This window comes from Emydura macquarii, unplaced genomic scaffold (assembly GCF_026122565.2).
Source record: "Emydura macquarii macquarii isolate MOO-44397 ecotype Brisbane River unplaced genomic scaffold, CSIRO-AGI_Emac_v2 contig_1363, whole genome shotgun sequence".
NCBI classification, from domain to species: Eukaryota; Metazoa; Chordata; order Testudines; family Chelidae; genus Emydura; species Emydura macquarii.
The window spans coordinates 6587989-6614551 of NW_027131500.1; the positions used below are offsets into that span (position 1 = coordinate 6587989).

The 26563-nt window shown below is 40.0% G+C and overlaps 1 protein-coding gene and 2 long non-coding RNA genes across 3 annotated transcripts in view; all 3 read right to left on the reverse strand.

Moving 5' to 3' along the window:
* The window catches only part of LOC137155580 (uncharacterized), a 61897-nt gene extending 50248 nt beyond the window's left edge, over positions 1–11649 (reverse strand). The window contains exon 1 of the long non-coding RNA XR_010920546.1: positions 11536–11649. This is a non-coding gene — a long non-coding RNA (uncharacterized lncRNA). The remainder of the gene's footprint in view (positions 1–11535) is intronic.
* Positions 5037–5651, reverse strand: LOC137155581 (uncharacterized). Its single transcript, XR_010920548.1, has 2 exons — positions 5566–5651; positions 5037–5343 (listed from the first exon to the last, which is right to left on the reverse strand). It is a non-coding gene; the product is annotated as an uncharacterized lncRNA (long non-coding RNA).
* A 6204-nt stretch (positions 11650–17853) lies between the features above and the next one.
* On the reverse strand, positions 17854–25784 carry SPCS3 (signal peptidase complex subunit 3). Its single transcript, XM_067551696.1, has 5 exons — positions 25399–25784; positions 23345–23420; positions 20816–20890; positions 19536–19651; positions 17854–18999 (listed from the first exon to the last, which is right to left on the reverse strand). The coding sequence occupies exons 1-5, from the start codon at positions 25539–25541 to the stop codon at positions 18867–18869; spliced, it is 543 nt and encodes a 180-aa protein (XP_067407797.1). The 5' UTR covers positions 25542–25784; the 3' UTR covers positions 17854–18866.
* Positions 25785–26563: the final 779 nt, after the last annotated feature.

Below are 26563 nucleotides of genomic sequence, written 5' to 3' on the forward strand. Positions count from 1 at the left end.
TGTACAGCACCCCAGTTGCCTTGGTTAAATTATTTTATTTATGAGCACTTTTTTTAATCAAAGAGCTGCGAGTATCTACAGTCATCTCATAATAATACAGTATAAGAGTCACCCTCAAATTACAGCAAGGAAAGATACACAAAAAAATGGGGAATGAAAAGGATTCTAAACATGGCAGTAACAAATAAAACACTATCAGATAGCGTTCTAGTCAGAAAACAGTCTTAAAAATAAACCAAATGTCTGAAGTTAGCAATAAAGTATTATTAAAAGCCTAAGTGGATATTTAACTACAAAACTGCATTTGCACAGCCCGTCCAGCCACAGATTGGAACTATTTAATGACTTTAGCTTCAATTTAAAGATCATTTTTTACATTTCTTTTACCACAGCAATATTGCCGTGCACTCCAGGCTGAATCCTTAAGATCCTTATTTCAACTGCTCCTTTTTTGGCTTCCTGGCCATCTAAACCAAATAAATCTATTTCTAACCCCAATCTTGTTTGAGTACTAAGAAACATTGCTCTGCTGAATTTGATATAAAAATGTGCAGCTCAGAATCAATAGAGCAGACAGGAAGACACTCAAGATAGCACAGTCATGCAGTCTCCAAAACTCAGAAATCTGGCCACCAAGAAATTTCCTTAAATTAGACCTATTTGGCATTCCCCCCCCCCAGTAAAATCATGTTTGGGGGTTTTGGTTGTTGCAAAATGCTAATTTGTCAAAAATTCTTAGAAAAAGGGTAGGTTAGACAAAACTTTCTCAAGTCCAGGATGGAATTTCTGGATTTGACCAGAGAAAGAGAGAGAGAGAGAGAGAGAGAGAGAGTAGCCAATATCCCCCAGTAGTTAGGGCATTCACCTGGAATGTGGGAGACAGACTCAAGTACCTGCTTTTAATCAGGAAAGCAGGAATTTATTTAATATTCATTGCATGAGAGAGAAAAAGAATCAGGAAGAGCCTTCTCTCTAGTCCCATGAGCAGAGACTTGAACCTGGGACGCCCACATCCCAGATGAACGTCCTAGCCACAGGGCTGTAATCTTTTCTGGAGTTGCACGCCATTGCTTTTTCTGAAAATCTTTTAAAGGGCTCACATTTGGCTAAATGCAGAACAAAAATACATTTTGAAATTTTTCATGACCTGGAATTCTTGGTTTCCAGACAGCCCAGCCTTAAACTTGACCACAATTACAGATAAAAGACTACAAAGTCAAAATGCCTCTCCAATCTTCTTTGCTACCCCTAAATGGAAGAGCATATGGATTTCAAGATCACCTAACCGCTACAGACCAAAGACTAGCATCATACAAATCAGCTCAGACAATAAGACATCTATTTGCAGCTCCTGGAAACCAAAGTCCTCTACATTGACTGTGGCTACAGTAGATAATTTTAGCAAAATACTTCAACTGGTGATACCACTAGTACAGCTGAATAAATGATACACCTTATGGCATATGACACTCTAGGAAAGCTGCCATAGGCCAAAGCCTTATGCACATAGGGGTTCCCACCAGTGCATGAAGCAGCAGGAATTTTTTGCTAAAATTCCCTGGTGTTGACAAATTGTTAGAGGATAAAGCTGAAGGGAAAATATTGGAAACAGAAGTCACGCATACAATATAGAACCCTGGGGACTTCTTGAAGGATAGAAAATCATGAGCTAACAAGCTTGTTTCCTGAATGGATCCCAAAAGGAAATGGGAATACTTCCTGATGGGCTCTGTTTTTCATGTAAGTGGCAGTGTTGGATAATTGAAGGCTGAGGATGAAGATGATCTCTATCACATAACTCTAAAGACAGGCAATCCATTTTACAGGCTGCCGTAAGAGCTTGTGCATGCATGTACACTCAATTATTCCCATGGAGAAAAACAGTCTCCCCCCACCCACCCACCCCAAAGGACTTTCTTCATCTCTTATAGCAGGAAAGAACTCATTTCAATCCAGGAAGAGAACTATTTAAAGATCACAGTCCTGGATATATTACCTAAAACCCAACAACCCTGAAGATTTTTAAAGGAACTGAGACTGTGTTTTAAAACCCTGAAGAAATTCTGAAATCAACAAAGACTCAAAGGCAGAAAAAATTAACTCAAAGGCACCATTTTGTGTTAAATTAATGCTGGTACGTAGTTAAAGTGGCAAGAAAAAAAATGTATTTAAATAGCTTATTAGTTCATATGTTTTTAGCTTCTATCATTATATATTAACAAAACATCTGTAATAATTTTATATTAACCATTGATGGGTCTAACCATAAGCGGTCTATCTTTTTCAGATGGATACAGGTCATGAACATTCTCAGTACCCTTTTTCCTTTTGTTCTGTATGTTCCCTATTATTGAGTGTGATATCTGACATGGCTCTCTCTAGAAGACTACAAAGTGAAGTCGACATAAGTTATGCTGATCTCCACTACTGTAATTAAACCATTTTCACATGTCCACACAATGCTCTTTTTGACAGTGGAGCACATCCACAGTTGGTGCTCTTGCATCGACAAAGTGAGGAGTGCACTGGGGTAGCTATCCCACCACCATCTAGCATTGAGTGCTCTGGGAAGGGATCACAGTGTCTCCTGTGGATGGAGTCACCATCCCATGATGCAGTTTTCTCCGTCCCATCATTCTGTGGGCATCTATGTTGTGACACTGGCTGGATTGGGGGGGGGGGGGGGGATTTAGTATATTTAACATCAATATGTCAAAATCATCATAATTCATATGAGATATGCCATGTCAGGTACCATTAGAAAGGTTATAATGTGCTAAGTAAGATAATGTTTATGTTCGTGTGTTATATGTGTAATGGAAGTTATGGATAGGTTTGTGTCTATATTTCAATTTGTATTGTGTTTCTGGGCAACACCCCAGACAGAATGGCTGCAGCACTAGCCTGCTTAATGGCGCATTAAGGAAATTCACAGGTACTGGATCTACACCAGTGGGACTATACTAAGCCTGCAAACTCCACAATTCTACTAGAAACCTGATATAAATGGACTTTCCAGTTATTTGTATGTATCTGATTGCTTTAATCCTTTAACACTTTTTATAATAAACCTTTAGTTTTAGTTACTAAAGGATTGGCTGGCAGCGTTGTATTTTGGGTACGATCCAAATTTATATTTATCTGGTACAGCGGCTGACCTTTCGGGGTCAGGAGAAACCTTTTTGGTAAAGAGCATAGAGTTTTAAATAACTGATCTCTTTACTGGACCTAGCAGCCGAGTGGGAGCCAGAGACTGAAATGCAGTAAAAAGGGGACGTGTATATTTTTATTTTGGCTTCTTGATAACCACTGTGGAGAATCAGAAGCATTGTTTGTGGCTGGTTGGGAAGCCTAATTTCAGTGTCACCCACCAGTGCTGGGAGAATCTCCTCTCCTTTTACAGCCTGCCCTGACCTTGGCATTTTCAGGTGGCTACCCTAGGCACAGATGGGTCATATATGTTTCATGCCATTTTTCAACAAATCTGTAAACTGTGCACCCACCATCTCTATCTAAAAGCATAAATCATACACTGTTCTCCAGTCTTGTGATGAGCGTTATGAACACAAGATGGCCGATCCTGAAGTATTTCATGAGCTGCAAATCTGATAATGATACCATGGTGTCTGCCATGGAAAGAAACAATTCAAGATTGCTGTTGGCATGCACAGAGCAGCTGCATACAGTGGACCATCAGTACTGGGCTTGAGAAACAAGCAGCACGTGGTGGGGTTGTATCAGTATGCAGGTATGGGATGACGAGCAGTGACTGCAGAACTTTCAGATGCCCAAAGCATCTTTCTGGAATTGTGCGGAGCTTGCCCCTGGCCTCCAGCGCAAGGACACCAAAATGAGAGCTGCTGTCTTGGCAGAGAAGCAAATGGTGATCACCATGTGGAAGCTGGCAACTCCAGACTGCTACCAATCAGTCATGAATCAGTTTGGAGTTGGGAAGTCTGCCATGAGGGTTGCAGTGAGCAAGTGTGCAGGGCCATTAATTGTCTCTTGCTACGCAGGACTGTGATGCTCGGTAAGGTGCGGGCAACCATGGACAGCTTTGTGGCAATGGGATTCCCTATTTGTGGCTGGGTGATAGATGGCACACATTTCCATTTCGGTCCCAGATCACCTTGTGACACAGTACATCACCAGAAAGGGCTTCTTTTCTATGGAATTGCAAATGGTGGTGGATTATCAGGGTTGTTTCACCAACATCCATTGGGGTGGTCAGGGAAGGTGCATGACATGCATCTTCAGGAACATGAGCCTATATAGAAAGCTGCATGCAGGGCCTCTCTTTCCAGACTAGAGGATTCCAATTAATAAGCAGTCTTTTGCCCTCACCAGGGTTTTGCATAGAGTTTTAGTGTATTTAAGAGCATTGTTAAATTTATCTGTTCCAGTTAGTCACTAGAAACTGATTGATTACTCAATAACTTATCTGTTGAGAGTACCCTACGAAGCAACAATATACATGAGAGCCTATTTAGAATCTTGAATAGGAATCTCAGGACCAAATTTACAACTCTTTAGCCATCAGTAAGACATTTCCAGGATGGACCGGGGGAGGTCTTTTGTAATTCCACCCCCTTCCACCTGAACAGGGAGGCAAACAAAGAACTCATCATCAGACTCAATGGATCATCCCTACCATTCTTGAGCATCCCAACCTATTTAGGGGTAAAACTGGACAGAATCCTTTCTTTCCACCATCATATTAATGGAGTGATAGCAAAAGTGGCAGCCCAGATCAACCTGCTGTGAAGATATGACTGGGGTGCGGATTTCACACCCTGCACTCTGCTGATTTGGCACTTGTGTACGTTCCAGCAGAATACTGCAGGTCTGCTTGGGGAAGGAATACACATACACCTAAGCTGGACACATATCTCAATGTTACTCTTCTCATTATCAGCGGATGCCTACACCCCACACCATCTTACGAATAGCCCATTCTGTCTGGTGTTCCACCCCACCATCTGAGACAGCTGGCTGCAACCAGGCAGGCAGCACTCAAAGCTGCTAATAGCCAACTCCACCCCCTGGAAAGGACCATCCAGACTCTGCCAGCTCAACACCTCAGGAGCCACAGGCCTTTCATAAGAGCAGCTCAGGCCTTCATAAAGGCAAATAAATGGCCAAAGTCGGAGTGAGTGGGTCATGAGCCAGTGGAGAAAGGACAATGCCTTGGTAGACGGCAACAACTGCCTCTCTCCTTCACTTCACTTCACCCATAGGCTGCAGCCTGTGACGAAAGGAGTGGACCCGCTAAAACCACCTAAGGACTGGTATCGGGTACTTTAATTCCTGCATGCGCAACTGGAACCTTTGTGCTACCGCAGCCTGCAAATATGGAGAAATACAAACAGTGGACCATCTTGTGGAGGAATGCCCCATTCACCGTCTCAAAGGATGGGTTTCCCTCAACCTCCTGACTGACAAAGCACTGGAATGGCTGAGGTCTGCCACATACAATTGTGGAATTGAGGGCTCAAATGGAATTCTACAGCACACACAAGCAGCAGCCTATTTAGAAAAGGCATTTATCAAACTGAAGATCCCTACCTCATCTCTTTGGCATTCTTTAAAATTCTGTGTACAGACTATTACAATCAGCAACCACTCCAAGAGATGAAAAGTTCTGTCTTTTCTTGAGAGAAAAAAAAAAAAAAAAAAAAAAAAAGAGAAAGAGAAAGTGGGTTTTGCACAAAGACAAGAAATAGCTAGATACCTCAAAATATAGTAATATTTAAAAAAAAAGATCAGGTGGGCCACCCAGTATCCTACGCTACTCAGTGGGGAGAGCTAATAATACATTGAACTTACAATTAGTAGTTACTTTAGTCGTTGTGAATGAAAAAGATCATCTCTGGTTTTCTAGCACATCATCTGGCAAAAGTCTTAATAACTGGGTTATTTGGCCTCTCCTAATAAGTCTTAATCACCCATCAACTTTATTTAGTAATTACTCCCATCTTAAAAATTATTTCTTTCTTGGAGTAGACAGTAAAAATCCAAGTTAAAAATCCAAGTTAGATAAAATGCCTCCCAGATAGACAAAAACCAATTTAAACCTTCAGTTCTATCCTTATGAAACAAAGTTTATTTGTTTTTTGGGATGGTGGGTGGCTGCTGAAAACAAGTAAACTTTCTATTCCAAAGTTCATGGTTCCTCATTCAGGATAGATTTGGTTTCCACAAAAATAAGACAGCTTCAAAGTATTTCACTTTTAAGATATTTTGTTACACACCAATGCACTTCTGCCTAGAAGCCAGTGATATTAAAGACTAGCACCCAGGTAGAGATTCCCTTCTTACATGTTAAAAAAATGTGGGGTTCCCCTCCAATTTATCAATGCACATGTACAACATTTTGAAATAAATGTCAATGGGGAAGTCTCCCCTGGAATTTGTGAAAAGAATTTAAAGTTATACACTGGATGAATTACCATTTTGTATTTTTTGGGAATCCATCTTTAGGCAGAGCAATTGATCTTGGAAATAAAAACAAAACAAAATCACTTCAACAATCAGAAGAAAAATTCCAGCTGAAGTTCAGCTATAAACTGATTACATTTATCCCATCCACAGCCCAAGCCTGCCCCCCAAAACAGTATTGAGGTTTTTAAACAGATACATGTTTTCCAAAAAAAAAAAAAGCCACTGTCCCACTAACGTGGAAACCATTTTACCTGCAATGACAAAGAGTAATGATCAAAACACAATTAGACATTTGTAAATGGTAAGCATAGAAGGAAATCCTACAAACACAACCGCATTGTTTGGAGAACCTAAAAATACCCCAGTATAACGAAAAACAAAAATGTACAATTTGAAGCAGAGATCAACAAATGAAGTATTTTCAAAGGGCCTTCCAAAAATCTTCTGGGCTGGATGGTTTTAGCATCAAACTATTGATCTTTTCAAGAAAGCTGGAGTGTACTAAATACTTCAAATCTTGCCTCATTCCCTTGGAGAGAGAATATTGCTCAATTTATGGTCAAAAGCCAACATAACTGCATGCCTTAAAAAAAATTCAGAGCAGTGCAGCTCATATTGGCCAATATAATCAATCAATCTAGACAAAAACACTGTCACTAATTTTAGCAAATCAGTGATCTCTGACCAGTGAAACTTAGTAGTAGAAAGGCTAATCTAGAATTATTTCAGAGGAAGTCACACATTCCACTATTTTTCAAACACTAAGCAATTATATTAAAAAGTCAGCCCTCTTTTATTATTTGGTGCAGAGAAAGCATTAGGATTCTTTTGGAGGACATTTTTGTTGCACTAGAAAAAAAAAATGTACTTTTGGATATCAATTTGCAATCTCTAACTGGTCTACATTTCTCCCTGTACACTTCTGATCAAAAGGAGTTCTAGTACAGAGAATTTCTCCCTAAAGAGTAGCATAAGGCAAGGGCATTCGTTCTGTCACCATTTCCATTTGCTCCAGCCATTTCACTGCTCACCACAGTTACTCTTCTCCAGAGAGTCAGTGTATCCAGGATAAGAAGATCTATGGTGAAAAAAACTTCGTTTTTCCTCCATATTCTCAGAGAGTGATTCTAGGATAGAATGTTGTCTGACCTTCCAAGGAAACAATCAGGTACCTTGACATGGTAAAGGCATGCTAAACTATAATCATACTTTCAGCCACTAGATGGCACTGTGTAAAATACCTTATTTAAACCAACTCAAGCCATACCTGGCAAAGCATTAAAGGATCTTATGATGAACACATCTGGTGTGTATAAGGAAGCTCTATAGTCTACCCGTATTTGTTACAGAAATACATGACAGGTATTGTCATGTGTCAGACTTCGAGTGGACTTCCTGGACATGTGGGCTACTAGGTTTCCCTCCAGGATATGAAGGTGTCAACTCTAATAGGTGGAATACCAAAGAACTGTGAGCTATTGAAGATTTTTTCCAGGGCATAACATTACTAGACTTGGAACAGCTCAGAATTAAATTTTAAATCTATCTTCTCTAGATTTCTAGCTATATTACAAGTTAGGCATTTCCTAAAGTTAGTCAATGAGAAGCTCCATGACAAGTACAGATCAGAAAAAGTATAAATCAGAGGGTGGACTTACCTGCATCTCTGCTATACAACATCACTGAGAAATACTCAGGTATATGTCCCAAAGTCTATACGTTACATTCAAGATCTTAAGATTCCTCTTAAAGATAATCAGGGCAAAAAGCATTTGAAAACCCTTGAAGTCTGTATTTGCATCTTACTAACTGACTAGATTTCATTCAATTCGGACTGTTTTCCTTCACTTGCAAACAAAATGAACAGATCTATATTTAACATGTTGCAAACATGATCCCTCTCACGCATGCATTATTTATAGAGCTGCAATTATATATGCAAAATAAAGATGAACCTCTCTAATGGAAGAGAGCATTGGATTAAAAACACAGAAGGAAGTTTATAGAAACTATGAGATCACACATATAGATATCCTGATTACTAAACAACAACAAACAAACAGACCATCTACCACTTTAGGCTCTAGAAATACTAAACTATTTATCTTCGGGTCAATCAGTAGTCCATTATTAATATTTATATTTATAACAATTAAATGGATGTGAAGAAGAGTTTATTAGAATTTAAGTATTCAAATATTAAGTTGTTAAAGATAAGCAAAGCCAAATATTTTAGATAAACAACTTATAAAGTAAGCTCCTCTTTGTGTTGATATTACACAATGTTCTCTACAATTTGAAACTGCTCCTCTATTTGTTTATCTGATGGCAACAAAAAAGAATAAAATTTGAAATATCCTCTTACAAACAGTACAGAATGGTCAGTTCTTTCAGAAGAATTTGCCCTTAACACATTTCCCACGAGTTTTCCTGTCAATTCAGTTTTCCAAAATAAGCATACTTTCACACCAAACAACTCAGAGATAAAGGACGTGTTTCAACTCATTTGTTTGAATACAATGTTCAGTGGCTGAAATTCTAGTTACTAAGCCTGTGCCACACAGCTCGCAAGACAAAATTGTATTCCTATTGTACATCAGGGACTCAACTCTGTAAATATTTACTAGACTGAATAGTCTCATTGATTTTAGAGCCCATAATGTTTTATTGGACTGGTCCAAGACTGAGAGAACTGACCCAAAACTTCTGGTTTTCTAAAACTTCGGGATGCCGAACACCTTTTCAGCATGTACAGGATCATTTTCTCTCTCTAAATCTCAGGGAACTTACATTCTGCTCTTCTAGCCTTCAATTAGACCCACAAACTTAATATTCAAAGCCTGAAGGCATTATCTGCAGATTCTAACCTAGGACCTCAATCCTTCAAGCACTTAAATCCACATGCTTAAATCTAAAGTAAAACTCATTGAAGTCCGTGAAAACTATTCACATGCTGAAGATTAAGTACATGCATTAGTGTCTGCAGGATCAGGGCCTATATTTGGTCCCTCCACTTCTTTTGCCAGAGCAACACTGCTTTTTAGATGTAGGAGAAACTTTTCAGCAAAGCACCCAAAAGAGCAGTCTTTGTCTGTTATAGTTTCAAGTTTATTGAGTCTGTAGTTTGTCTGTATACTTTCGGAGTCTACAATGGCTATAGTTACTTGTAAATTATACAATCTGTGATCCAAACAATCCTTCAATATTTGCAAATAATAAGGAACACCACAGTGATTCCACACAAGACAGGGTTTCACTGGTGGTCCTGGACTGCACATTTGGATGGGAGGATTTTGCTCTAACTTTATATTTGCATTCAGTTTATGATATTCCAATAAAAAGGTGTCATGGGGAAGGGGTTTATTCAATTGTTGGCATGTCCATTTGTAATGTCTCTCAGCATCTTCCACTGAAGGTATGGTCTACTTCTAAAAAGCAAAAAATGTTTTTGGGCCCAATAATTGGAGATGCAGAGCACCTGCAGTTCCCCACTAATGTCAATTACAGATTTGAGTGCCCAGCATTCTGGAAATTTAGCACTTAAAACTTGGTTCTGACTAGAAAGTATTAAAAGCCGTTTTATTAAAACTACAATTCAAGCTGTGGGATACCCTCACAAAACATATCAGCCAAGTCACGTATATAGATTAGGAAACATACGTGTGTACACACACAGATAAAATAAATGTAAGTTAGGAATAACAAGCTCACAAAATGCACTATAGAGATGAGAATGTAAACCTACAAGACCAACTCAAAGGGCTCGATATGAATATACAATTTTTAACCATGCATACAAGTTCAAACAATTTTATTTAATAGATTGAGGAACATTCTAACCACTGAAATCAATACTAAAAAGGGAATGTTAGAAAACATTTGCAATAGAATTTACTAATAGTTTATTCAGTGCTTTAGCATGTATTTTTATCCTCTAACTTTATAGTGCCACCTAATGGAAATAGTCACACATACAGGAGTTCAACAGAAGTGGGATTCACCTCTTAGGATTTATTGGTCCGCTCTTGAGTTCACTTCTTCAAGAGCTTTGCAAACCTTAACACCTTTCTTTCACGAGCAAAAATAAGTCTACACAAACTGGGACCAGCCTTTAAAAGTCAGCCCTAATGATCTCGGAACAGTTAAAGGAGCCCTCTTCCCTAAAAATTCCTGGCGAGGCAGTGGCTCAGGTCTTCATCCTCTTTTACTCCATGTAGTGTAACAAGCCTGATAATTTGGAATGGCTGCAATCAAGAAAAAACCCACACTTTTCATGCTGAGACAGGGCAGACAACCAGAACTAGGTAGCCCCATCAGGTAGCCAAAACTCAGCAAGAAATCTGGAGGCACGTTTGTCAGACTGTTTTATCCGAGTGCGGTGTTAGGCGAATCGTTTAGTTTCCCCTTCGTAAAGTGAAAATAGTCCGTAGTGGCTGATAGCACACCGGGGTCAGATCGCTGGTACCAGAACCTTGCCACAGTCCAGTAGAAAGGGACCAGATCTTCAAAGCAACATACCTACACACGCGATGCCCGTCGGAGAGGTTCATGAAGAAGCAGCTTCATAGGGGATAAGGGAGGCTAATGGGGAAGCTAGGAGAAAAATGGAACCTCCGTCGAATTTTCCTCTTCCAGAATTAAACACTGGGGTACTTCCCAGTAAAAGTAGAATGACAGCAAATAGTACTCATCCCCTACAAGTCTAGCTTTTACCCTCTTTTCCTCCCATCTGCCTCTGCTGTCTGACACTCCCCTCTACCACCAGTTGATAGCATCGCCCCTCAGTAGTCAACCCGGCCCCACCTATACAGGATTACTTTCCCATTCAAAGCCCTGACTCAGATCCCCGAGTCCCATTCGCGTAGCCTGGTAGACTCAGAAACTCAGCACACACCCTCCTCCCACCTTATCTATGCACAGCTCAGAAACGCCTCACTCAGATCCTAGAAACTCCCTCGGACGTATCTAGGCTCAGCCAGCAGCACAGCCCCACCCAAAACATCTCGCTCCGAACACCGCCCTCCCCCGGTGCCAGGCTTGAATAAGCAGATGCCCCAAGGAAGAAGCGTAGCTGGAATCCCGTCTAGGACTAACCTGGAATGATCGTTCTGTACCAGCTGCTGCTTCTTGCTCTAGAAACAACAGCCAAACCCATTCGTGTCGGAATGATTTCAATTAGCACCGAGAACGTTCCTGCCTGTATTTTCTGTTGCTGGAGCATCTGTTCCTTGGTAGCAGCAAGTGGTTTTACACGCTGCAAGACATCAGCCACTTTACAGCTACTATCGTGATTCTTATTGCAACCACCTGCAGAGGCATTATTGGCAGGGCTTAGCACTTTTCACCTCTAACCCCCAGCCAGCCGCTGGAGATAATGAGCGTTACCTTTCCTTCTAAAAACACTGTGAAATCCTTCCATGAAAAATGTATTACAAGTGCTAATTACCATTAACCAAATCAATCATTTTATAAACCAGTCTTTGCTTTGCTTACTACAAAATACAAAGCATGCTCTCCAGATCTCAAGAGTTCGCTAGTGGTGTAATATCAGGAGTTGTAATAATTGAGCTGGTTTTAGTTGGCCACCTGTTCTCTTTTAACGACTTACACCTGAGCTACACACATTTACACAGATGCTTAAAATCCACGAGACTAAGGCTAGTAAAGTTAAGAATGTGTGCCAGTGTTTGCAGAATCAGGGTATTACCATTTAGCCACATTTGTTGCTTAAATAGTTGCAAATATCGTTTCTTGATGAAAACATCTCCTGCTTCTTTAGCAAAACTAGAAGTGTCCAAACACGAGAGGAAAACACATTAGTCATTTAATGCACTTTCAAAAAATCTCTTTCATATACTGAGTTTCATTGCTGTAAAGGAAACTTACATGGGACAAAAGCTTGCTTTTTCAAAACCTAAATTTTGTACCTAAATTGTCCTATACCAAAGAAGTGCTTCAATTAAATTTCTTATTAGAACATTTCAAAAGAAAATTATTTGTAAACACTTTACAGAGTTTGTAATCCAAATATTTTAGCATCCTGCTCAGAAGACCAGAGTGAAGCTGGCTGTAAACAAATGTTGTATCAACAAGTTTATTTTCATGGCCTAAAATGAATACAGGCCAAAGAGGAATCAAACAAACAGAACAATGAAAAGAAAAGTAGTTTTTTTTAAGTGGTTTTAGTTTCAACAATTTACAGTGTTACTATGAGAAGGTGGTAGGGGTTTTGGTTTTTTTCAGTACAGGAATTTTAAGCTGATTTTATCTGTCAACCACATACTGCTTTTCAGCAGTTTCAGACTGCACCTTTTTAAATAGTAAACAGAAACAATAATAAGTAGCCTACATTCCTCAGCTCCAGCACAAGTGTACATGTATCTTTCAATTCTTAATTAAAAAATTATATGAAATACATCAGAGTTTCTTGCTTCAAATTTGAAAACAAGTATTCAAAGTTTTTGTGGACTATTATGCATACCACAATTGTTAGAGAAAGTACCGTAATGTCTATCAGTGCCTAAAGGAACAGATTAAAACTCAAAGTAATAAATATAATACATGTAAGACTCTAGTAATATGTGCTTGATGCTGACTTTTTCCATAGAGGTAGGCGGACTATATGTATGCGTTCCCTGGAAAAATATTTTTTTAGAAATGGTGGTTTCAGAATATCACTAAAAAAACTTGAATTTACACAAGCACTCCCTCTTTTTTAAAAAATGTATTCTATTTTTGTAATAAAAATGGACTATACCAACCTCTCTCAGAAATGCCATGCAGTTGGAGAATTGGGAACATATTTGCACTGCACAAAATGAGAGGAAGAGGAAAATGATACTTAATTACAGTGCAATGCCATTAGGAAAAGGGATCAAGCTCACATTCAAAAGAAAAATACAAGTATTGAAAGTATACAGATTTAATTATAACGAGAGTTCTGTGGCACTTTAAAGAACTCTTGTTGTTTATGCTATATACAGACTAACACGGCTACCCCTCTGGAAGATTTAATTATGAGAAGCATTTAGTTACCAAGTTATTCCCTCATTTATTCAAAACTGAAATTTATTCACACTTTATATTAAGGTTCCATTTAGAAAAGGTTAATAAATGATTATTCAATGTTATAGCTACGAGTTGTTTGCATTACAGATAGTTACAAGAACATCAGTAGAAAGTGTCAGATGGTGTTACAATCTGGGCAAACATCTTTTGTAAACAGCCCCAAACCTTGGGCCCCATGTTTTCCTAAGCCCCCAGTCTTAGTGACAGATCAGTTGCTAGCTCGTAGTCTCCCAGGCACATGCAGGTGCAGGCTCAGTGTCTGCCCTCCTTCTTGGGCAATGGACTCTGCAGTCCAGCCACCTCAAACACCCACAAAAGTGCCTCAGTCCCTATTGAGAGGCCCCTATTGCTTAGGCACGTTCCACCAGTCGACCTGGCTGTGGGAGCTCTGGTACTTTGATCAAACCCTTCGGGGATAACATGGCAGGAAAACAAGGAACACAGACTTAGCAAAGAAATGTTTAACCAGTCACAGGCTAATAGCAAGAGTTACAGTTCTATAAAAATCAAGAATCCTGAAAAACAACCCCCCTTGCTCCAATCTCTCCCCTCCTGGGAGTCGTGCTCTGGGTCAGCCTCCTTAGAACAGGCAGCCTTTCCTGCCTTCTTGGCTTGGTCCTCTTGCACATCATGGTTGTCTGCTCTTTCGGAGAGAAGCACCCCTCTTTTAAAGGGTTACCATACATCCGATTTTCCACCTCTTCTTTAAGCCTCGGTCCAGGTGGATTTTTCAAACAAACAGGCAACGTCCAGGATTTTTGCAGAGCAGATGCTACACCTCAGAAACAACCCTCATTTGTCTGCTTCTGATCAGTCCCACCTCTGCATCTGATTGGTTCATTTCCTTGCAACACCAGCTGCCTGATCCCACCCATAGAGGCCTGGCTCCCTCCCAGCCCTGGAGGGGGCAGAGAGTCGCTGACTGATAGCTGTCGCTGCCTCCAGGGCTTGCACCAGGCACTCTGCCACCATAATGGGGAGTGACACTGCCGCCCACCTCCAGTGAGTACCCGCACCACAGGTACTGCCCAGTTTCCCTGCCCTCCTGCTCCTCACCCTGCCATTGGGCACTGTCTTCTTTTTGAGAACCTGAAATATAGTAACCCTACTCTTTTAAAACCATCTGTCCCTCATTTGTGCCTTTATTTTGGGCAGGAGAATTTGGCCTAAAAAATGAATGGTCTCATCCACAAAAGATCATACCCCAGGAAGATTACAATACAAAGCAACTTTTGACTTATTGAAATCTATAACAACTGAGAACCATGTATAAAAGCCACTATTTATAGATGTATACTTAACAGAAACCATGACCTCTAACTTTTTATTAGGTGAGCATTGTCGAAAATCTTGCACAAAGGAAGACTTGATACCTTCCCCGAAGAATTTACATTGTAAGTTACACACATACAAGAAAGACCCACAAAGCACTGTATCAGCAAACTATGGTCAAGCCTCACAAGCTCTATATTTTCTACCACTCCCCCTTTTTAGTGCATGACCAGTAGGAGGCTTTATAAAAGAAATGTATATGAACATAGTATTTGAACAAAGAGAAGGTAGGTGCCTGGAGAACAAGTAGAGGGAGAAGCAAAGGTGGAATTTTCAAAAGTGACTTAAGGCTCCCAGGTCACTTAGATTGTTTGCAAATTTTACAAAGTCTATTCTCAAGTCTATTCTCCATGAGCACACCATTTTAGGGGGAAGCCAGTGGAATGGTGATGAACAGGACATTCAATGGAAGATTGATAATATGACACCAAGTATCCATTGTGACAGTCTTTTGCATGGCCCTTATGTGTATTATTTTAGTGCCTACGAGCCCTAGTCATAGACCAGGATCCCATTATGCTAGGTATTGTACACACAAAACAAAGACAGTCCCAGCCCCAATGAAATTACAACCTAAATACAAGACAAGACTTGCCATTTCTATTTTGTTTGTTCCAACACAGATAGTGTAAAAATTAATTTATATTCTTACATCTTCATTTGATTTTTGTGGCCTGGTTGAAACAGCACAGACTGCTGGGAATTTCTCTTCCTCAGTAGATTCCAGGCAAACTACCAAAGTAGCATGGATTCCTCTGGTTGCAGACTCATCTGAGTGGCATGGCATGTGGTGGACATCACTTTTTTGGGGGGTTGTCAGAGCCTGAAATATTTTCAAATGGGGCCCCAGCAAAAAATAGTGTGAGAACCCCTGCTCTACTATATGTTCTGAGGGTTCCCAGATGAGACTATCCATAGCCTATAACTAGATCATGGTTGGGTCTCCACCACAGTGCCTTCCTCCTATGTGAATACGGGTGCTATTTCAACCAAGCCCTAAATCAAGATAACAGGTAAAGGCATAAAATTTGAGTGCACCAGCCTCTTGACATCAATTAGCAGATTTGGTAAATCAGTCCCAGTAAAATAATGGCATAAGAGAGACCAGAAGATAGAGGCTAGATAAAGTACTCGAGGAGAGGAAAAACCAGGAATATGCCAACTGGAGAGAATGGGAAAGAACAATTTCTGAGACAAGGTACTTCAGTAACAGATCACTGGTCTGAGCATCATACATCAGCTGCTGCTATAACTTTCAGATTGCATGCTTTACACACTTGTACGAAGTACTACTACATGGTAATCTTGCAGAGCTCCTCTACAGAAGCAGAATTCCACTTCAAACAAGAGACCTGGTGGAATATACCTTGATCTTTTTCAGAGAAGAAACTACAGCTAACTTGAAGCTTCCTGAATGCAAGTTTTAACCACTTGGCCAGGAAGCCTTAAGACTTTCCGTAAGGTCTTGGAAAATTATGACTTACAGGAAAGAAAAGCCTCCTCTTGTCTTAGATTACTCCATAGGTCATAGCCTTTTTGTAATTCAAGTTAGGACAGAAACTGAAACAGGAAGCTTTCTGCTTAAGTTGAAATTCTGAAGCCATTTTAGAAAAGCAGCTCAGATACAGAGAAAGGACAGTTTATCCTTGAGGAAAGCAAAGAGAATAGACAAGTTTATCAATCTGATTTTTTGTTCATTTGTAAATGTTAATCTTAGTTAACGAATGGCAGAAGCAGGGACCAAATGAAGGCCACCAAAAGAGAAAATATTTTCATATACTTGAGAACCTAATTCAAATTTTTACATATTAATTTTTAGCAATTACAAGATTCTGTATCAACAATGTAAATGTCTTTATACTTAGGAATACTGTTTTAAACAGTTTATTAAAATGGTCACAGTACAAAATTGTAGCAACCCAAGCAACTGGTGGGGTGTTTCTCTCTGCAGCAAAGCAGACGAGCAAACACATTAAGTGTACAAAAATCAGGGTTGCACAACCCACTCAGTAACTAAGTCCCTCAAAAGAAATGTGAATATGAAGAGGCATTGTATACCTGAGTGCAGAGCTACACATCAGTTGCTTTATATTGACATTATATGGCCAAGCTTTTCAACAGTAATAATTTGTAAGTACCCAACCTGAGACATCTTTAAAGCGCCTGATGTTTGGAAATAGAAAGTGCTGAGCACCCATCCACTGAAGAACCAGGGCTCTTTAAAGTGTCACAAATTGAACACAAAAATGAAAGGATCCAAAAATCATGGCACTTTTAAAAAATTTGGCTTATGTACATCCATATGCAGATTTCACTTATAACATAGTCCATAGTTCAGAATGCAGGGAGGAAAAGGGGGCCCCATGTAAACTGTCAATCTGAAAGTTTTTTTTTTTTAATTAAGTTGGAGTCAACACACTTCTTAGAACATGTCTGTCATAGAGGATCAGATTGGTGGTCAATCTACAATTCTGTCTTTGATAATTGCTATTTTCAGATACTTCAGGGGGAAGGTGAAATATATTTCATAGTGGACAATTATAGAATAATCTGCCCAAAAAAGGTTATTTCTTGCTAAACCCAAAAGTCTCATATAGTTTTATATCATTTTATCTTATCTAATAAAATCATAGCCAGTTTTACATCTATATAAAGGTTAAATCCTTTTTTGAATTCTGCTAAAATGTTGGCCTCAGCTCTTGGAGTAATGAGCGCCACAGACTTACTATGAATTATACGGTATTTCCTTTGAGGCTTTTAATTTGTAGCCTTCCAATGTCACTGAATGTCTCCTTGTGAGAAAGACAGAAGGAGTGGCCACTTTACCTTCTGTATACAGCTCATTATTCTGTATGCTATTCTACCACCTATTTGTCGCTTTGTTAAGTAGTTCGTCTTTCTTTATCTCTTCCTACGAAAGCCTCATTTTTGTTATTCTGTTTTACTATATTTGAATTTTACTTTTTTATAATACTGAAAGTGAAGAAATACAAATATTTTACAAGAAAATCATACATTTTATAAGTACTTTTTTTATTTTGGATTATTCTTGCTTATCTTTTTTAAAAAACACTTTTATTTTGTATACTGCACAACACATTCTAAATGCTTGGAGATTATCTTCTTATTTTAATAAACCCAAAGTGACTTATTTGTACAAGTGTGAGAAAAACGCACACATTTGGTTAACAGTAAGCTTTTTCAGATAAGCAAAACATTTGCCAACTTATACGCTAGAGGTATTTTTCCCATTTTACCCTGCTTAGGACTTCTACTGGTATTTGTGTTGTAAACAGCTTTTAAAAGATGTGTTTATTTAAAAAAAAACAAAAAAAAAAAAAAAAAAAAACCATAAAACATATTCTTGTTAAATCAATGGTACATAAATCTTTCAAAAAAGGATTTCTGCTCAACCAACATCAAATTTAAGCTGGAAAAGCTTTCAAATATGCCTGTCTGATGGCTCATGAATAAAGAACCACAATTTCCACAAAGTGGCTTTTGATGCTACTAGAAAGGAAACAATCTACCCTAATGCAGTATTCTAAACTCACTTATTTAGCAGCAGCTGAAGAATACGATAGAATAACTACAGTGCCTATGAACCTGCAAGTACTCCTACATTTTTGACTACACCACTGAAATTTGTGCATTGAGCTCTGGATGGATTATATAAAAGAACTTTCACAATAAATTTAAAAATAATCAGACTATGTTCTGGTTTTAAATGTTTATCAGAAACGTATTTTCCTACCCACGTGGTCAACAAAAAGAGTTAGTTTTTCAAAATTTTAAACCACTGGTTTACCTTTCCTTCAAGTTTCAGCATCAATGTTTTATTTAAAATGGGAAAAAAAAAAAAAAATCAAAGTTCCATCTGTTTTTTTTCCCTCTGCTTAGTTAGACCCAAAGAAATCAAGTACCTTTGACTGGAAGGCTGCAGGGGATAGGAGGAGAAAGAGTGATAAAATTTATTCATAATATACAAGTATAAAAATATGTTGCTTAGGATTCAGTATAATAATTTAATAACTTTTTGCTATTTCATAAGTATCTGGGAATGGAACAGATACATGTCCTGATCCTGTCACAAGAGGTAGAATGCCAGCATTTGGTACGACGTTCCAGGAGAGAGTCAAAGTGACATTTCTGTTTCCCCTGTAAAACCAAAATAGATCCTCAGTCGAAATACTCACAACTTATAAAGACATAAGTTACCTTGAATATCATTGAATATGAATACTTTTCTGTGATCTAGAAATAACAGACATTTTAATTTTACACAATTTGCATTCTTTTACAATATTTGCACAAAGCTATTGAATGGAATATGATCTACAGTCCATGTAATAACTTTCCTGCAAAATAGTTGAGGGTTCTCCACCCTTTGCAGGACAGGACTCTAGCTCTGTAGGCACAGGCGAAACTTGGCAGACAAGTGCTTCTGTCAGTCACTTGCTTTTCAGCACACTGAACTGGAGGTAGACCTTGGAGGTCTAGATCTCTGCCACAAAGCAAATCTCATCAGCTGATCTATGAAGATGTAACAGCGTTGAAATAATTTAAAATTTAAAAGAACGTAATGAGCTGTTAAATATACATATTCCCTCTTGTCTCTCTCTTTCCCACTCCTACCTCAGAAAAACAAATATCCAAAGTACAGTACAGCTACATAATAAATGTAATTTACTCACTTGAGACCATTTCCATCATCAAAGAAAAAGTATTTTGATTTCATGTCTTTTAGTAACAGCTTTGGATTATCTCCTCTTAAAATGATCTTATCCCAAAGGACAACCTGGTTCAGGGCCTACAAATAAAATTAATCACTGAGTTAACACAATGAAGCATATCTGATCACTGGAAATTACAAAACATTACTGATTCAAGAAACTGAAGTTGCAGAGCATATGCTTGCAATAGAACTAAGTTTAACAGAACTATGTCTAATAAAAAAGGTTTACCACTAAAATATTTAAATATGGCAGAGATAACAGATCTGACAGAATCTTATTTTAAGGACAGTAGATTTTAGAGTAAAAAGTACCAGTAAAAAGTCTGATGAGTGAAGGATACTAATTTTTAATTGCAATACAACCGCAAAAGTAAAAGTAATTTTAATAATATGACTTGTATTTGGACATTGTCTCAAAAAAGAAAGACTTAAGTTGTACTGAAATTGCACCGTATCATTTTCTTCAATATTTTCAGTGTTTTTATGAAAGATTACTGTATTCAGATTTATAATTCCAAAAGAACAAGTGCACACCTGTAAAGTGTCCTGAATTCATAAGAGTTTGTATACATCTCTTTTGAACTAGTTATCGAGGAGCAACGATGATCTGCCATTTTGGGGTTACTCAGAATTTTGTCCGGTGTCTTCTGATGCAATTTGAACAAGGGACTAAAAATATACCATCATAATGTACCAATTTATAAGAGCTGGCTGTTTATAAACTGAACTTTTGAGATATGAACAAGATAATGGACTCCTAGAGCCAACCTAATGAAACTGAGAATTCTAAAAACTGCTTCAGCAAGCACAGTTGTGCTACCAGAATAAATGGAATATTACTTTATTTAAATGGCCATTAAAAACAGATTAGGTGGTGATGTAGTCTTGAGAATGAATTTTAAAAATCATTTTAGGAAAATTCTGACCTTTCTACAGTGTAAGCTTAAGCTGTACCAGTTGAGACAGTTGACAACAGCAGTTTTAAGTGACAATGGCACCAATGGGCTATGTATCAAACGTTGTATGGCATTTTAGTTGTGTCACTATTTCAGAAAGTCACTAGATGCAACGTTTGGAATGCTTACTGTTAAACTATCAGCAAAGCAAAATTCAAAGATTGTAGGAATAAGTCAACTAGTGTGAAATCTTTGTACCATAATATTTCCTGATGACTACATCTTGTTAAATAGCAGTTATACCAAATAATTTAATTGTTTTAATTTTCTATTTCATACTTACATTGTTTTTTGTTGAATATTCTGCAGATAAATACAGAAATAACTGTTTAACATTCCAATCAAATATAGTCTGCAGATGTGATCAAGTTAAGGAAAATGGTATATTATACTACAGTTGTACAATTTTATTTTTAAATATTTCTACCAAATTCCAACATACATCAGCTCATAACCCAAGTACAATATAACTATAATGCGTAAAATACTTTCTTACATTTCAACATACCTGATGTTATCTGAGCTATAGGGCATATTACTTAAAGGGTGTTCTCACAGGAGCTTCAATTTTTTTAAGTTAGTCAACATGAAAAAAATTAAATGTTATCAGTATCTCTTTAAAAGCATAAGAAATATAGTCTTTGTATGTGTCTAAGAGTGCTGTATTTGACACAGCAAGTTAGTAACCTCTCAGAATTTACTTACTAACCCATCCTAGTTGGTCTACTGGAAAATATTTCTCTGCACAGGAGAGAAAAGACCTTCACTAAATTATGTTTTCATATATATCACCTTACTACTCTCTGTTAACATGACCAATTCAAGGGACACACATAAGGTACACGAATAACAAAAAGGAATTAAAAAAATACTAAGAACTTATTTTAAATACACAAGCCAATCTCAGAACAAGTTCATTTACTTAGTTGAGCCAAAACCTAAATAAAATACCTAACTGTTAATTTCAAAGAGACTTATTGTCTCTGTCCTGGCTTCCCAAGAGTTAAACATTTCAGAGGTGTACATATATCTTGGAAGTTGCTATACTTCAGCTATAGTTTTATATTATATTATTATTATAGGCAGGGTTGGTAGCACCACATATTATTAAAGTTGTCTAACACTTCCAATTATAATACCCGATTTTCAGTTGCAAAGCCTGACTTTCCTCGTAATGGCTGTTCCCAGCTGCTCTGGGACAGGCACCAGATCATAGATCAGGGAAGCTGTCTCTTCTGTGCTCTCAATAATCCCCCCCACCCCCCTTTACAGCCACAAAGCAAGGAAGAGGAAGCTATCTGATTCAAATGCAGAGGGCACAAAAGCTGGACCGGGGAAAAGGAAAGGAACAGACTGGGACAAGAAGTCTAGTGAGACTAGTACTGGAAGGGTTTGGGGAGCAGAAACTGGGACTGGTTGGGCAAGAAGAGTGGGAGCTGGTCAGGGAAATGGAGGGATATTCAAACACTTGGCTTGGGTGTGACCACTGAGATCAGATGAGAAGCTGTGGAACTAAGAGATAGAGGGGAGACATTTTGCAAGGAGCTTGGGCATAGAAGGAGAACTAGGACTGGCTGGGCAAAAGAGACTGGGATAAGGAGCCAGGAAGGAGGGATAGAGAGTAGAAACCATTAAGAAAGCAAAGAGGAAAATAAAAGAAACATAAAAAGGAGAGACAGGCAATCAAAGATAGAGGGAAAATTGACAAAGGAAGATAGAGAAAAACAGAGGACAGAAGTTCTGATAAAATTGTTTATGCTGTTCAATAAATTATTTCCAACAAGCGATGCTAAATGCAACTGATATTTAATATTTTAGTAAGTAAAGGACTATGTCCACCCTCAATTTTTTAACAAAAATGCTCCCACTGACATCCATGGGTATTATAGGTCCTTAACTTTGTAATCCACACTTTCCTAACAGAATGAGTTTGAAACCAGCATCATAGATCTTCAAAAATAGAAATCACAAGGCGTATTGTGACAGTCAAATAAAAAGCCAGGCACTTTACCCATTCATTAAATATACATTACATAAGCAATCTCTGGGATTAACTATTTCTCTCTCCTCACCAACCCACACCTGTACTGAAGCTCCCCATCTTAAGCAGGATCACTCCTCCAACATTCATCATGATGTTACAGCCAGAATGGTTGAGACTATTGGGGCAAACCTGAGCCTACCACTCACTATACAGATTTCTTCAACCACCCAAGACTGGGCTTGTCATCAAGGTGCCCACTGAGGGCCCGATTTTTCTGCACCGTCGATACGGCATGAAGAATGGGTTTCAGCTGACATCCAATACCAGTCCCTTATAACTGACCCGACCATGCATGTACCCAGCTTTATTTGTCACATTACTTATATACCCTTCTGAATCAATTTCAAACAGGCCAGGGCCAATATGTAGCAAGGCTTCACACCTGGGACCAACGAGAGAATCCTAAATTGGCTGTGGAAAAAGTTATATCACACATTACTAATGACTGCCCTCTGACCAGATTTGATGGTGGTTGGAGAACTGCACTTTGCTGATGATATTGCCACAAACTGGCTTGGAAAGCTCCTCATCTGATAAGAACTATTTCTCTCCTCACCCAATACATTCTCTGTTCCCATTTACTTTAAGCCACTGCTTTCCAGAAACGTTGGTTTTCCTCAAACATTTTACTTTCTTAAGGCCTTCTGGCTTAAATGTTTGAGGACTGCTTCATACACTATGACCATAAAGTTTAGGGAAGCAGTGTCAACAATACAGCAGAGTTTGTATTTTAAGCATTAGCAAAACATTAGTGTTTTCATAAAGGATATCTGCTGTAACGTCAAATGTAAGAAATCCTAGATCACTTCTTTCTCTTGGCCCAGTGAAGTCTTCCACATTTTTTCTAAAAAAAAAAAAAAAACAAAGAAAAACACAAAATTAGCATTTTTTACTTATCTCAATGTACATTCTTACTTGTTTCCCTTGTATATGTTCCACCATTCTGATTGATTGATAGATACACCCATTCGTTGCATCTTGTCTTGACTGGAGCATTTAGGCACTGCTACAATACAAATGACAAATAAGAGTAATAACTTATGGACTTTTTCCTGCCTGTGGAGACATGGACAGCTGAACTGGATTTTACTGTGATTTTACTTAAGCATATGTAGCCATCACTAACTAGTCAATGGCAATTTGAACATCTGCAGCAGCAAAGTCATCATTCTGGTGGTAACTACTCTTTTCATTCATACCAACTGATTTCACATCATGAGGAACCTCTGCTCTCACTCCTCTTCTACATCTACATTAACTACCTGTTAACCCTGATTTCATATTTGTGCTTCAAACACACATTTTAAAGTTCTCCCTTGGCATGTACAATCCTCAAAAAAAAAAAAAAAAAAAAAAAAAAAAAAAAAAAAACTACATAGGTTGAAAGTTTATGCTCTCTCCGTGATATTAAATCATCATGCACTTTACTATCCATCCACATTTTTATTAAAATCTGTATTTGGAGAGACCTGTAACTTGGCTGTAATAAATTTCATTAGGAATAAAAGCTGAAGGATATATCAGAAGACAAGAGTTTTCAGCCTGTTGACTAATTCATGGCCAACAAGGCAGCCTAAAAATCACATAATCCTATTTTATCCAAAACCTATACCATTAACAATGCCATAAGTCAGATCAACTTCACTACCAAAACTTCAAGAACTTTGAACTTGACAATATTTGCTCCAGACTGAAACTGAGCTTATTAAAATCTCAGTGCATAAAAACAGAAAATTGGAGGTCCCTGAGGTTTTTTAAAAAAAAAGTTCACATTGATTGATGCCTTTCTTACCTCAAAAAGAAAGAATCTAAGAAAACTCAAGGTTTTGTTTTGAAGACTAGCTACAAACTGTTCCTTCCCTTCACGCAAACTAACATCTCCACAGCATTTTAATGAACATACATTGCAAGTGTATTAGCAAAAATCCACACACTAAACTGGGGTTTGGTCCAACGAAACAACTGACAAAAGATGCAAATAGAAAGATCCCCATTATGCTGCTTCAATTGGGTTACTAGTTTGGTTTTAAAAAATGTGGCTTACAGAGATGAAATGTTTAAAGACATTTAAAGTCTGTCAATACGTATATTTACATAGCCAATCACACTTTTTAAAAGAAAGGTGGCATGTTGAAAAAGGTCTAGCATTAAGTCTGATAAAAACTAAGGAAGGAATCTGAATTCAGAAGCGGACCTTCCCCCGCAACGTGTCTTGCCTTCATATAAAGCAGGTGTCTTGGTGTGTGCAACTGTGCAGTCTATTCACTGCCAGGCCTGAGCCTTCATACACACACACACACACAGTTGGCAAAGAGGAGGAGAAAGGACAACAGCACAGCAGAGCTGACTGTCGTGTGGTTCCCTCATTGGCCCAGCCAGGGGGAAGTGAGAGAGCAGGAAGGGAACTGCAGAGGCAGACACTGCCTGTACTTACTCGAGGCCCAAGCTACAGAGAGGAGATGGAGGGGGCGGAACGGGGGCACTGATGAGATTTGTTTAACGTCTCCCTAAAGCAACCAGGTCCGGCAGCAGGACAGTGTGCTTACAGTCCTTTGCCGCAAAGGGCCCTTATGCTCATCTAGGCCGGCTGCTGGCCACAGCCCTCCCCCGCGACCCGCCCCGTTTACAGGTGCTGGATGCGGGCACAGTCCCTGGTCACCCTTCCGCTGCGGGCAGGGGGCGCCCGCCGCTTCCCCTCCCCGGGCCGGGCCGGGCCCCTATGTGCGCCCAGACACCGCTGCCGAGCCCGGGCTCCAAACCTCCCCGCGGCTCGGGGCGGGAGGGGAGGGGAGGGGAAGGCCCCCGGGCGGGGCCGCACTCACAGCATGACCCGGGAGACGGCGATGCCGACGGGCACGCTGCGCTCCTTGAAGGCGGTGGTGATGAAGCAGCCGAAGGTCAGCGCCGCCATGACGCTCAGCGAGAAGGCGAAGAGCGAGTTGGCCCGGGACAGCACCGTGTTCATCTCCCCGCCAGACCCGGCCGCTCAGCCACGCAGGCCCCGGCCGCCCGGCCCCTCCCCTCCCTGCCGCAGCCCCACAGGCGGACACCGCGGGCAGCCGGCTCGGCAGCACCCGCCGACTGGAGCAGGCGGCGGCGGGTTTCTCCTCCTCCGGGGCCAGGAGCGAGCAGTGGCGGAGCAGCCTCCTCGGTGCGTGAGCCAGCGGCCGCAGACGCGGGACCGGAGACAGAGAGAGAGAGAGAGAGAGGCCGGGCGGGCCGGCGGGCCGGATGCGCCTGAGCCCGCCCAGCCAGCGGGGAGGAGCCGCGTGGGCCGCGCCACCACCGCCCTCCCGGGGAGGCGGGACATCCTGGCCCGGCCCCTCACCCAGCCGGACCCCGCGCGTGCCCCCAACCGTCAGCCCGCGCGTGCCCCAGGGTCCGCCCCCCGCCCCGGAGCTGGCAGCCCTCCTTCACCCCCAGCGCCACTCCTAGCCCCACGCTGGGCTACAGCTCGATAGTGTCTCTGCTTTCGCGGGCCTGCCCGCTAGAGGGTAGCCTTGGCGACTCTGGATGGTTAAAGACCACCCGCTCTCAGCCCCTTGGGTTCTGGATGGTCTCTCCTTGCCACGTTGATGGCACAGTCCTGTCTCTGTTCTCCGTGGTTGCACTGTGCTTTTGGGTGTCTGTTACCCACTCCCGTTTTGTTCTGGAGAGAAGAGCGACCAGATGTCCCCATTTTAAAGGGGACAGTCCTGGTATTTGGGGTTTTGTCTTATATAGATGCCTGTTACCGTCCCGATTTTTCACACTTGTGATCTGGTCACTCTATCTGGAGAGTCTGCTAAGATCGTCTCCTACGCCTGGCCTGCAGTAGGAAAAATACTTGTAGCTGACAACAGGTGTCAGCACCAGTTCAGTTCATGTGTAAAGCAGGAAAAGCTGTCTTCAGTGCTGTCAGAACACTGTGGGTAAGACTGTGTAGCCGGGATCTAGTGTGGTGGGTGTGTGGCAGTCAAGCTTTCTGGTTTATATTTGATTTGCTGT

Coding starts and splice junctions, on each gene's coding strand:
- SPCS3 (XM_067551696.1), bottom strand. CDS start 25,541: ATGAACACGGTGCTGTCCCGGGCCAACTCGCTCTTCGCCTTCTCGCTG. Junction 23,421..25,398: donor GCCGTCTCCCGGGTCATGCT/GTGAGTGCGGCC, acceptor TTTTTTTTTTAG/AAAAAATGTGGAAGACTTCA. Junction 20,891..23,344: donor CATTTGACGTTACAGCAGAT/ATCCTTTATGAA, acceptor ACTTGATCACAT/CTGCAGACTATATTTGATTG.